The sequence below is a fragment of the Humulus lupulus genome, chromosome 8 (genome assembly GCF_963169125.1).
Source record: "Humulus lupulus chromosome 8, drHumLupu1.1, whole genome shotgun sequence".
NCBI classification, from domain to species: domain Eukaryota; kingdom Viridiplantae; phylum Streptophyta; class Magnoliopsida; order Rosales; family Cannabaceae; genus Humulus; species Humulus lupulus.
The window spans coordinates 69,487,342-69,499,535 of record NC_084800.1 but is presented as its reverse complement, the minus strand read 5'-3'; the positions used below and the strand labels follow the sequence as shown (position 1 = coordinate 69,499,535).

The 12,194-nt window shown below is 27.9% G+C and overlaps 1 protein-coding gene across 1 annotated transcript; it reads left to right on the top strand.

Annotated features, from left to right (window-relative positions):
- The first annotated feature begins 6,462 nt into the window (after positions 1–6,462).
- LOC133793861 (uncharacterized) lies at positions 6,463–8,323 on the top strand. The gene is made up of 3 exons (XM_062231112.1): positions 6,463–6,750; positions 7,212–7,316; positions 7,416–8,323. Exons 1-3 carry the CDS (start codon positions 6,748–6,750, stop codon positions 8,121–8,123), a joined length of 816 nt encoding a protein of 271 aa, XP_062087096.1. The 5' UTR covers positions 6,463–6,747; the 3' UTR covers positions 8,124–8,323.
- Positions 8,324–12,194: the final 3,871 nt, after the last annotated feature.

Sequence of the window (12,194 nt, the reverse complement as noted above, 5' to 3'; positions counted from 1 at the left end):
AATTTACAAAACTAATTTCACAACTAAAAAATTTATTTTTGTAACTCACATTTACATAACTATTTATAAATTTATTTAACATGATTATTACAAAGATTTACAAAGCTAATTTTTTAACTTTAAAATATATTTTTGTAACAAAACTTGAAACTTGGACTAGAATATGGTTTTGGTTTAACATTGAGTGTTGAGATTTGACTAGCTATGATTTAAAAAATATATATAATATTTTTATAAAGAATATAATATTGTGATTATCTTTAACTGTATATTGTAACTAGTGGTGCGATTGGTGTGGTTTTTCTCTAATTTTTTGGATCGTACCGCATATGCAGTTTGAATAATTTTCCAAATCGCAACCCGCACCGCATTGACCTCAAACCGCATGAGTGTGGACTTTTTAGTTAACTGAAGTCTTTGATGAGGAGGTCCAGTCCAACTAGGTTAATATAAACTAAGTCTCATCCCTAACTCTATATATATGAATAGTCTCATCGCTATTCTGTAATCTGATAATCTGATCCTAGGGAGGAATGCTTAATTGGTTAGTATTGCACTAACAATTCACGTTTTCTCTATAGGTGAATCATGTATGTTTTTTGTATTCTTTAAATTTTTATAGTGTTCTAAATTGTATGCAAAATTATTAATAAGATGTTGTATGAATATCTAACAGATCAAAGAATGTATGGTGGGAGAAAACAGATGAAAGGATAAGGTTTTTCTCTCAATTCTAAAAAAGAAATATTAAAAAAATTACATAAATATTTTATAATAATTTTGAAATTAAATTTTGAATCCATTAACTCCCTATAGTCTAAATTTCCATTCTTCCAACCAAATATAGCCTGAATGTCAACTAATTTAGCTCATTCAACATGAATGGTCTCTTATGAGAATTACAAAGAAAAGGCTATATCTCACTCGATATAACTCTTATTTGGATGATTCAACACGTTTTGAAAAGCTTAGAAAAATATCTACAATTTCTATTTCTCAAAGAATTTTCAAGATATGGCTGGAACAGTCCTAAAATCGCTTGTGAAGTTTCAATGCGTCTTGGCCTCCTAACCCACCATCTTTCATACTGTGGCTCACACAAAGAGAAGGAGACAAGTAGATGTCTATGCTATTTGGTAGGATACTCAAGAACACACTTTTAAATCTCAACATATGAGAGAGTCTTCTTCTCACAATTCAGAGCTAACAAAGTTCTCTATTTTTCTCTGTTGGCAAAATAAAGTGAAATGCATCTGATGTCTAATGTCTTCTCACTTGATGTTATGTTCTATTAATATAACAATAGAAAGATGACCAAACCCTAATCTCATTGGGTTTATGCGTGGCCTACAATCCATTTTAATTGTGGTTGACATCAACTACAGGGCTATTGGCCATTGTCGTATTTTATCTCTATAAAATGTTATTTGTTGCTTTTCAGTGGGATTGTGACAATATTGCATTTTTTTTATTAATCAAGATTAATATTATTTTGTTATTCAAATACCTTTTTTTTTATTTCTATAATAGAGAATAATTAATAAAAATATTTATATTTCGAAAATACATTCTTGATATTAATATTCAACCTTTCATGTTTATGTGGGAACATTTTGAAAAGAAAAACTAGTTTGTAAAGCATAAATTTAAAATATTACATTAGTATTTTAAAATATCCTAAGTTTGTTGCAAATAAATGGTTACATTTTTTATTATTCCTTAGAATGAAAAGAATACAACACTAACTTAGGACTATAAAATTCTCAAAAGAAATCAACATAGTTAGCTAATTATCTTTGCCAACATTTTATAAAATATATCAAATAAGGAAATATAGAGGGTGTTTGACACCTTAACTAAAAAACTGTTTTTTTTTTTAAAAAAGCTAAAAACAGTTTTTTGAAAATAAGTGGGGGTGTTTGGCATTGTTTTCAGAAAACAATTTTTAAAAACAAAGTTACAAAAAACAGAAAATTTTGAGAACAACAAAAAGTTGTTTTCTGTTGTTCTCAAATTTTATTTCCTTATTTTCTCACTTCTTATTTTTCATCATTTTTTCTTTTAAATTATTTTATCTTATTATTTATTACAAACTTTTAAAATATTTTTCTTTTTATAAATATATTTGTTAATTTTTTTATTTAAGATTTTAAAAAAATAAAACTAAAAAATTGTTATTAGAAAACATTAACCAAACACCTCTTATTTTTTCAAAAATACAAAAACAGTTTTTTGTTCTCATTTATGAGAATACAATTTTGAAAACAAAAAATAGAAAATAATATCAAATAGACCCTTATTCTCTGAACAACAAAATCATGAAATTTCAACAAAATTTACATTAATAATTGAATATATATTTAAAATTGTATTTTTTTAAATGGATTTAAAATTGTATTCAAATGTATATATTTTGATATTTTATATTAAAATGAGACCCATTGCTAAAATGATTAAATTTTATCTTCAACACCTCTTGACTAATTAGTCAATTGTGTAAAGCTTCATATGTTTTGCAATTTAAAAATAACTTATTTTGATGACACATTATTTCAACTTATTTTGTCCAGATTTTGTTTTTTTCTTTTATAAATACCTATTACCTAGATATAGCTATTACGACAGCTTTTTTTTTTTTAAAAAAACAAAGCCTTAGCTAAGCGGCATATATATGTAAAAGTTAAATCCAAATTTTAATTTAATTAATTTTTATAGCATATACATAATTCAAAACTTCAAAACATAGAGTAAAAATTTGCACTCAAAGAATAACTTTTAAAGTATTTCTTTTATCTCCAATATTACATGCAAAAGTATATCATTTCTTTGTCCCAATTAATATTAAATTTTTCATAATTTAAAAAAAATATATTAGCACATAAACGTACATGATAATATAATATATGTTTGTGTTTTTAAATTTGGACAAATCACCTTATAATTAATTTTAGGGAAATATATATAAAATAAATACACTTGATTTTTTGATTTTTTGGATTTATTAAGTGTAATATGGGAGAGTAAAGTCAAGTAGAGTAGAATAGGGCAGGTGGAGTGAAAAAAGAGATTTTGAGAAAAGTAAGTGATAGAGTAGGTATTGTAGCTTTTTTTTTTAAAAAAAATTTAAAAACGATGGCCGCACATTAGATATACATATAAATCTGACAAAAACAACTAAGTAGTAAATATATAAATCTTAAAGAAACTGTAAAGTGATGTTGATTTAAAAAATATAATAAAACTGTAGGGGTGCGGGCGTTCCGTACGCCCGCACATAAGAAATACCCTATATATATAAATACTAAATATTAATAAAGTGCTTTCCATTTTCCATAGCAACCAAGATATTCAGGTCGCCGCGTTTGGTTTAGTAGAATTAAATTATAATGGTAATGAGAATGGTGATGAAATAGAATAAAAATGATAATGTTATTATGTTGTTTAGTTTAGTTTTGGATTCAGAATTCTTTTGTTTGGTTTGTTGTTAGAATGGAATGATATAAATGATGTATAGACCAAATTGTCCATGCTTTATATTTGTTTATAATATACAACATATAAGTACTTTAAAAATGTATTTATGATTTAAATACATAAGAAAATAATATTAATATTTGGGATCTTTATAATTATATACCTATACTATAAAATAATTACAAAAATTATCTACAAAATTTTATTTACAAAAATACATTGTCACGTCATCAAAAAATATCTGATTCTAATATTAATAGGGTTAATTACATTTTCTACCGTAATCTAAAAAAAAATTCGTTTTATACGGTAATGTTAACAAATTACAAAAATACGACATTCACTACCTACCACCCATGTCCACCCGTGTATATATATATATATATTAACCCTTTGTTTTACTTTTTTATTTCAATTTTTAATAAGAATTAGGCATATCAAATAATATAATAATAAAAGTAATAATAATTATAGTTACTACCTTCAATCAAATAAAATAAAATAGAGTAATTTATTTTATTTAAAATAAATATATTTATTAATATTTATACAATTACTCAAAAAAAAAATTTATACAAATTACAAATATACTGTTAATTAAAATTAACATTAATAACTATATGTTACAATATATAGTTAAAGATAATCACAATATTATTATTCTTTATAAAAATATTATATATATTTTTTAAATCATAGCTAGTCAAGTCTCAACACTCCATGTTAAACCAAAATCATAATCTAATCCAAGTTTCAAGTTTCAAGTTTTGTTACAAAAATATATTTAAAGTTAAAAAATTAGTTTTGTAAATCTTTGTAATAATCATGTTAAATTAATTTATAAATATTTATGTAAATGTGAGTTACAAAAATAAACTTTTTAGTTGTGAAATTAGTTTTGTAAATTGTTGTTACAAAAATGTAAAACTTGTTTAAAGAAAAATATTGTATTTCACCACTATATTCAATAAAGTGTTTTATAAATAATGAATATCTTAAATTTATATTTTTAAGTTGTATAGCATAAATATGATGTTTCATGTAATTTTTTGGTACAATATTGTAACAATATGAAAAAGTATAATAATTTTATGTATATTTTGTTTATGATTTCTTAACTATAAAATATTTTCGTAAATATTAGTTACAAAAATATCTTTCTTAGTTGTAAAACTAGATTTGTAAATTATTGTTACAAAAATAAAAAATTTAGTTACGAATTTGTTTGTAAGTTTAATCTACAAAAAAAAAAAAAAATCTACAATTCTATAACTGATTTTGTAAATATTATTTACAAACACGTAACAAATATTTACAAGTTCGTAACATATATTTACTAGTTTGTAAATGTTGATCACAAGAAATTGTATTTTACAGCTTTTATTTATGATTTTGCCACTCCGTATTTACAATTTTGTCATTCCGTGTTTTTATCCAAAAATTCCGTATTTTTGTAAGGTACCGTATTTTTCAGATTTTTTTTAACTTTTAGTGCATTTTTGTAAATTTCCCATATTAATATACCTGAATTTGAAACTTTCCTAAAATCTCGTTTTTCTGGGTTTAAAAAAGTAACATTTTGGTTACTTAAAATGTTAATAAATTGCCAATTAATTACTTTTTTCATGAAATTTTTTATTTTTATAGCATATTATTTTTTATATACATTTTGGTTACCTCCAATATTTATTTTTTGAAATTTTTTTATCTTAAGACACTGATTTGTCATTTTGAAGTTATATTATGGTGTCTTATTACTTAAGATATTTTTGCATTGTCGATTAGTCATTTTTTAAAAACTAATGAATTACAATAAAATATAACAAATTACTATATAACTTATTATTATAAGTTACTTTTAGTATACTATACCGTAATTTTTTTTATATTTTATTTAAAAGTTATCAAACAATATCGTAAAGAATCTATTTTTAAAAAGTTACTTGAATATTTTTAAATAAATTTTAGTTGTTTAGAATACAATATAATATCTTTTAAATGTAAAATAAGAATACAAATTTTTTTTATGTTAAAGTTTGATCAAGTTCAAAATTTAGTTACTTTTTGGTCAACACAATATAAAAAAAATTAAAATATTGTTTTTTGTTCTGGTCATCTTATTCGGCGACGGCAAAAAAACGTATGCTTCCCACATATCAAAACGATCACCTTGAATAATAGGTCGTGATGGTACCACTTCTAAGCCCAACCGACTAGCGGTGTGGCTGAAATTCTATTTTTAAGTTTTGGAGTAGAGAGATAAAAGATAAATGTATAAATTTGAAGAATGAGAAAAAAATAAAAAATAAAAACTTGTTTTAAGGTATGGATTACCATATATGTGTAAATAATTATTTATATGTGATTTTTGTAAATAAAATTTAAATCATGTTGAATGATGTAATTAATCTTTAATATTTTATATACTTTCAACTAATTTTTTTAAAATTAAAATTATTTTTAGTCTATTAATTTAAATTATGATAGACTAATAATAATTTTAAATGTATTAACACAAAAATAAATCTTAATTAAAAAATAATAATTATATATAACTAAAATATAAAATTACCAAATATAGTTTTTTTTTCAACTATACTCACATTTTATAAGTTTTGTAACACTTAGGTGTCGTTTGACGAGACAGATGAGACAGAATGAAAATAGAGAAATAAGAGAGGGAATGAGAAAAAGAATAGAAATAGAATGGAATAAAAATTAATATAAATAAAAAAATTATTAATTTTTTTTCAATTTTACATTGAAATTATATTTCCTTCATTTTTCAAATAAAATAATTATTCTACCTAAAATGTGAAAACTCAATTGAATAACATTCAAATTCTCTAAAATGCAATAATCAAACAAATTAATAAAATAAAAATGGATTCTTTTCCGTTACATTACATTCTTTTATACCCCAACCAAACCAAAGGTCACCTTTGATCCTATAAGTTGTATATTAGTACATCCCCATTCATCTTTCAATATATGTAACACTTGAGTCCGAAAAAGCGTTCTCCCTTTAATTCTTCCGTTAAGTTGGTGGGAGTAGTCTTTCGTTCTCCTTCTCAAAGCTGGAAAGAAAGGAAATAAGGGAAGGGAAGAAATTAGGGTTCACAGTTCAAGTTGAACAATCCGACTGTCACCATCACCATTCCGACTGTCACTACTGACCTTGTTTGGAAAGGTTCTGTCATTTTTGGTGCCTCACAGTCACAGATTTGAGCATTTTTCACGATCTGCAAGACAAAGGAGACCCATCTCTCGAATATGGTATTTCCTTTATTTTGACTTTTCGAAATGATTGTTTTCGTTTTTAAAGAACACAAAAGGTAGCTGATGAGTATCTGTCACACTATATATGGGTGCCAAACTGCCAATAGTTCAAATTTTCAAAATTTTCATGTTATTGTTAAAGTTATATTTTAATTATTACTGTACAATCTTGTGTGCTAGCAAATTTAATGAGACATCTCTGAGTAATTAGTACTATTTGCTGCATAATATATTTCAGTCTAGATCCTTAATTATGGTTTATGTTCAATAATCGTAGCAAAGGTTTTCTTGTGAAAGACGTTAGCACAGTCGAAGCAGAGGTGTCCTTTTTGAAACTAGTTCTTGTACATTGAACTTAATTATATCACCTAAAATTTAAACTTTTCTTTTTGAATTCATTTTGTTGTAAAGAAATAATTAAGTATTGTTGTGCTTTCGGAATATTACATTAATTGTAGGTAAGGTTCAATACTGAAGAAGAAGAAGAAGACAACGATGAAGCAGAAGACGAGGAAGTAGAAATTGAAGAAGAATATCAAAAGAAAAATGAAAAAGCTGATCAGGTGATTTTGCTTAGTCGAGTATAGATACACATTTTTTATATATGTACGTATATTTTACTGTTTACACTGACTATCATTATTTTTATTACATTGCTTCAGAAGTCAACTTTGGTAGAGCCAGAAAAAACTACTATTTTTTCTAAATACGACACTTTGTTTTTTGACATTCAAAATCAATTGGAAGGAAAGAGTTGTAAGTCGAACAACTTTATAGGCAGCGCCCGCCCTAATTCATGGACCGCTGAGGAGATTACCCATGCAAAAACTATCTTAAAACAATGCCTGGATATTGATCTTGATAACGTCATCCAATTGGGTAGAGATTTCGAGCTCAAGAAATTACTTTCGATCTTGCTAAATAGCAATGCCTTTCCCGAGAACACGGTAGATGAGATGACAACGTTTATTGCTAACTTTGTTCAAAGTTGTGAGCAATATGAAGTAGCAAAAAAAGACTTAAGAGAGGTCCAAGAGAAGGAAAAGACAATAGAAGATCTTAAAACAGATATGAAGCAATTATTATCTTCTGACTTTTTGCCAATAAGGACTCAAGGGGAGGTTGTTGATCATGAAATAGCTGAGCTCGAAAGACAGCTGACCGAAAGGAAGGCAAAGAAGGCACGTCTCAGTAAGATGCTTGAAGATTTGGCTGGTCGAGCAGCAACCTCAAAGCAGACATTGGACAATGCCGAACAGGATCATGAGAAGTCTTGTGTGCCTAAGAAAGAACAGGCAGAGAAGGTAATTGGTGACATGAAAAGGTCTTGGGACTCTTTGAAACTTAATTATTCTAATATGCTTTTGTAAATTTACTTTTCAAACAAGAATAGCCCTTTTGAAGTTGTTTACTAGCTTTTATGCGTTATAGAATGTATGAGCACACATTTTGAAGCCTGAGCTCTAGCTGTGCTGTGCTTAAGGTTCCCTAAGTAGGACAAACATCTGCCTTTTGGATTTTCGCAGTGCAGTGCATCCCCCACACTATTTGAGTATTTGGTTTTCATTCATTGTTTGTTATCTTCTGGGTGCTCATCATTTTTCACCCTTTGTTGTTCACTAAAATAATATAAGGTTTTTATGACTTTATTTTGGACATATTAATAGTCTATTATGTCTTCCGCTGGGGAAGACATCGTATGTACAGACATTGTAAGTGCATATGTCACGTCTCCCAATGGGAGAGTCAATGAAAGAGGTAAAAAGTGTAAAAAAACGTAGACTTTCAACCTTTCTTATTAGGAGACGTGGAAATTGCTCCCCTCTCCTAATGGAAGGCTTTCACATTGAGAAGTCTCCATTTAAAAAAAATAAATTAATTTATAGTTAATATTATATTAATTTGATTTAATAATTAATTAAAATAAAATTGCTTTAATAATTGTTGCGAAAATTAAAGCTACGCAAGTATACGTAATCGCAATTTGTAATAAATCTCGATAAGAACAAGTATCGTCCCATGAAGACTGATTTATCAATTACCAAATAATTAATTTCTAGTTTCTATTTGGCTAATGAAAACTAAATTTGTGAAATTTGAAAATAAGAAAACATAAATAAATGAAAATTTCAGAAATCAAATAATAAAAAGAACACAAGGATTAAATTCAATATGAAACAATTAGGAATCCTAATCTTCTCTACTATCCACTCTATTATTCTTTAATTCAATTACTATTGAAACTCTGCTCACTGAAATGATAAGCATGCAAAAGTGTTAACTATTCAAGTTAAGAGATAGAAAACTCGACCTAATGTGAATTCCCTATATTTCTATGGTCAATTCAAACAATAGGAAGCAATGAATACAGCCCTAAATCACATAAACCAATTTGATACTCTCGTTCTAAATTGAAATCTATGTCTATTCAATTTTAGCATATTCAAATCTCACTTTTCAGATTTTGATTCAAATTTATAAATCATATGTAAAAGATGCGCAGTCAAGTACATACACAATAAACACAAATTGAATAGATTTTAGATGAAGAAGAAATAGATAAATGCATTAAATCATAACAGAGTTTCAAGAGAGTCAATTAGAAAACCTAAACAGAATTTAATTCATAAACATCACTAAGAAATCCATAAACCTGAAATTAACATAAACTAAAAAATAAGAAGAGAAGAAGAAAAAAAACTCTAAATGATAGATCCACTCCTCAGCCTCCTCTCCCAGTCTAAGTCTGCAAAAAGTGCCTCATTTTCTCTTAATCGTAATTTAAACCTAATTAGCGATTTTTTAAACATGAAAGGACCAAAACACCCTTAATTAAAAATCTGCATTTTTCTCATTTGTAGACATATCCTGTGGTTGCAGGATGTCATTATTGTGGTCGCAGGAATGCTCTAGAAATGCAAAAACTTCTCTGGAGTTGCGGCCGCAAGACACACTTCCTGCAGTCGCAAGAAGTGCTCCGAAACATTGTTTTCCACCAATTTTTGTCATTTTGTCGATTTTTCCACCATGTTTCCACACCTAAGTCTAAGCCCTTCGACACCTGAAAACATACAAAAATCAGCGTAAAATAGAACAAAACAAAACAAACACCTAATACTTTACCAGAAAAACACATAGATAAATGAGTCTAAAACTCATTTATCAAACTTCCCCAAACTTAACATTTGTTGGCCCTCGAGCAAAGAAAACAAGACTCAAGATAAAATAAACAAATAAATACAGATACCATACAAATGAATCAAGATAACCACAATTTTTAAGCCTCAAAATTAATGAAGGACAAGCATATATAATTTTTTTTTTTTTTTTTTTGACAAGTAATCCAGATTTTCAATCCAACCACTTCTTCAATTCACCCTAACCCATTGATCATTTTTGTCTACTCAATCATGAACAGTAAATAACACATATTTAAAATAATTTACACATGCTGAACTCTCACCATCAATCCATCAAATCCCAAATTTCCATATGCTTGCTAACTTATTTTTCTCCACTAATATAAATCAATGCATGTTCAAGAATCAAAAGGTCTTTTAAAGCTTGTATTGAGAGGCTTAGGTAACGGTAGATAAAATAGTCATTTAGGCTCATATATACCATAAGCACATAATCCAAACAACCCAAACTTGATATCCACATTGTAATCCAAACAACCCTAAATTTCCCTTTATTTCCCAAGATTGAGAAGAATTCACACTAAGTGTATCTTTTTTTTCTTTCTCATTTCTTTCTTTTTCTTTTCTTCAACTACACTTCCCCAAACTTATGTTTTTCAATGTGAACAAACATAAGAAGGTGTAATTTATTTTCAATCTCTTTTTTCTTTTTTTCCGAATTTTCCTCTCAATCTTTCCTTTTATTTTTCTATTGTCACAACCAAATCAAACAATAACACCCAATACAATTCAATCCCCATTTATACGTTTATATGCTCATGGTATAAATCAAGGGAATGAAAAAAATAATTAAGTGTTCAATTAGGCTCAAAATAAGTGGTTAACAATAAAAAGTTATACTTTTAGGCTCGAAAAAGGGTAACTAAGGATAAATTAATCAAGGATAGCTTGAAAGGCTCAAATGTTCCAAAAAAATCGCCTAAATCATTTTCTTAAACAAGCATTGTCTATGATTTCGCCTCAAATAGTAAGCAAGCAAGTTCTAGAATTGTTCATACATTCTTTCCACATTCAAAATTCAGCAAGTGTAAATTTATTTAAATGCAAGAATTTACCAATCATGATCAAATATTCAGTTTTACAATGAATTAAAGTAATCCAAAGAAGTGATCAAACCAAGCACACGGATTTTTTTTTACAATCAAATATAGTTTTCTCGAATTATATTACAAGCCATTCACGTATTCTCATCGGCTAATCATTGTTATCTTGATTCAACACACTCTCTAGATACCCTAGCACACAACACAATTAACACACAAAACCAAACACAATTTAACAAAACACCAAACTAAACAGAAACTTGACTCAACTAACCTGACACAAATAACTAACATAAATCCCTCTTCCCCAAACTTAACAAAAACATTGTCCCCAATGTTTAAATGAAAGCTAAGGAAAGGAAACTTACCTCACTCGACTCATGATGAAGGTCCTGCCTTGTCATCCCTCTCAGGTGGAGGATACGCAAAATTGGGTGGTTGTGGATATGGTGGAAATCCACTAGTGTCAATGCCAAAATGAGTGGTGAAGGCTTGGTTGTAGGCATATTGGTTCTGCGCGTTTTTTTTCGATTTTTTTCACGTATTTCACGATTTCAGAATCAACAATATTTACAAGAAAATTAAAATTAGACAAAAAAATTACTAAAAAACATAAAAATTGTCTCAACTGAAATAACTTAAAAACTTAACGAACTTAAATAAATTTAAATGAACTTGGGATGCCTCCCAATGGCACTTTATTTAACGTCTCCAGCTGGACACTCACTTCCTTCATTGAACTTCAACTCGGGTCAAGTCCACCCCTTACATCCTTTAGAGCCATAGTGTCATAAGCAAAAACTCATCTTTGGGCGTTGCTAATTGTCAGAGCCTTCCACCGCTCGTGTAACCTTCGAGCCTTTCCACTATAGAACTGTTTCAAACAATTACGAACTGCTCGACTACCAATTTTAGCATTGGTTTTTCTCTTGGTGGTTTCCAAATTACTGCCCCCACTACATACCGCATCCACCCTACAACAAGTTGGAATATCAGTTGCTGCAAAAACATCAAATGTTACCTCTTCGTTTTGCACTCACAGCTTCAACTCCCCTTTTTGTACGTCGATTAAAGCTCGTCCTGTGGCTAAGAATGGCCTTCCAAGAATGATTGAGACGTTGGCATCCTCCTCCATATCAAGTACAATAAAGTTTGCTGGGAAGATGAACTTGTCCACTTTTAATAGAACATCTTCAAT

Excerpts from the sequence above, each read along its gene's own strand:
- LOC133793861 (XM_062231112.1), top strand. Across the intron at positions 7,317-7,415 it reads AAAATGAAAAAGCTGATCAG|AAGTCAACTTTGGTAGAGCC; the intron begins GTGATTTTGCTT and ends ACATTGCTTCAG.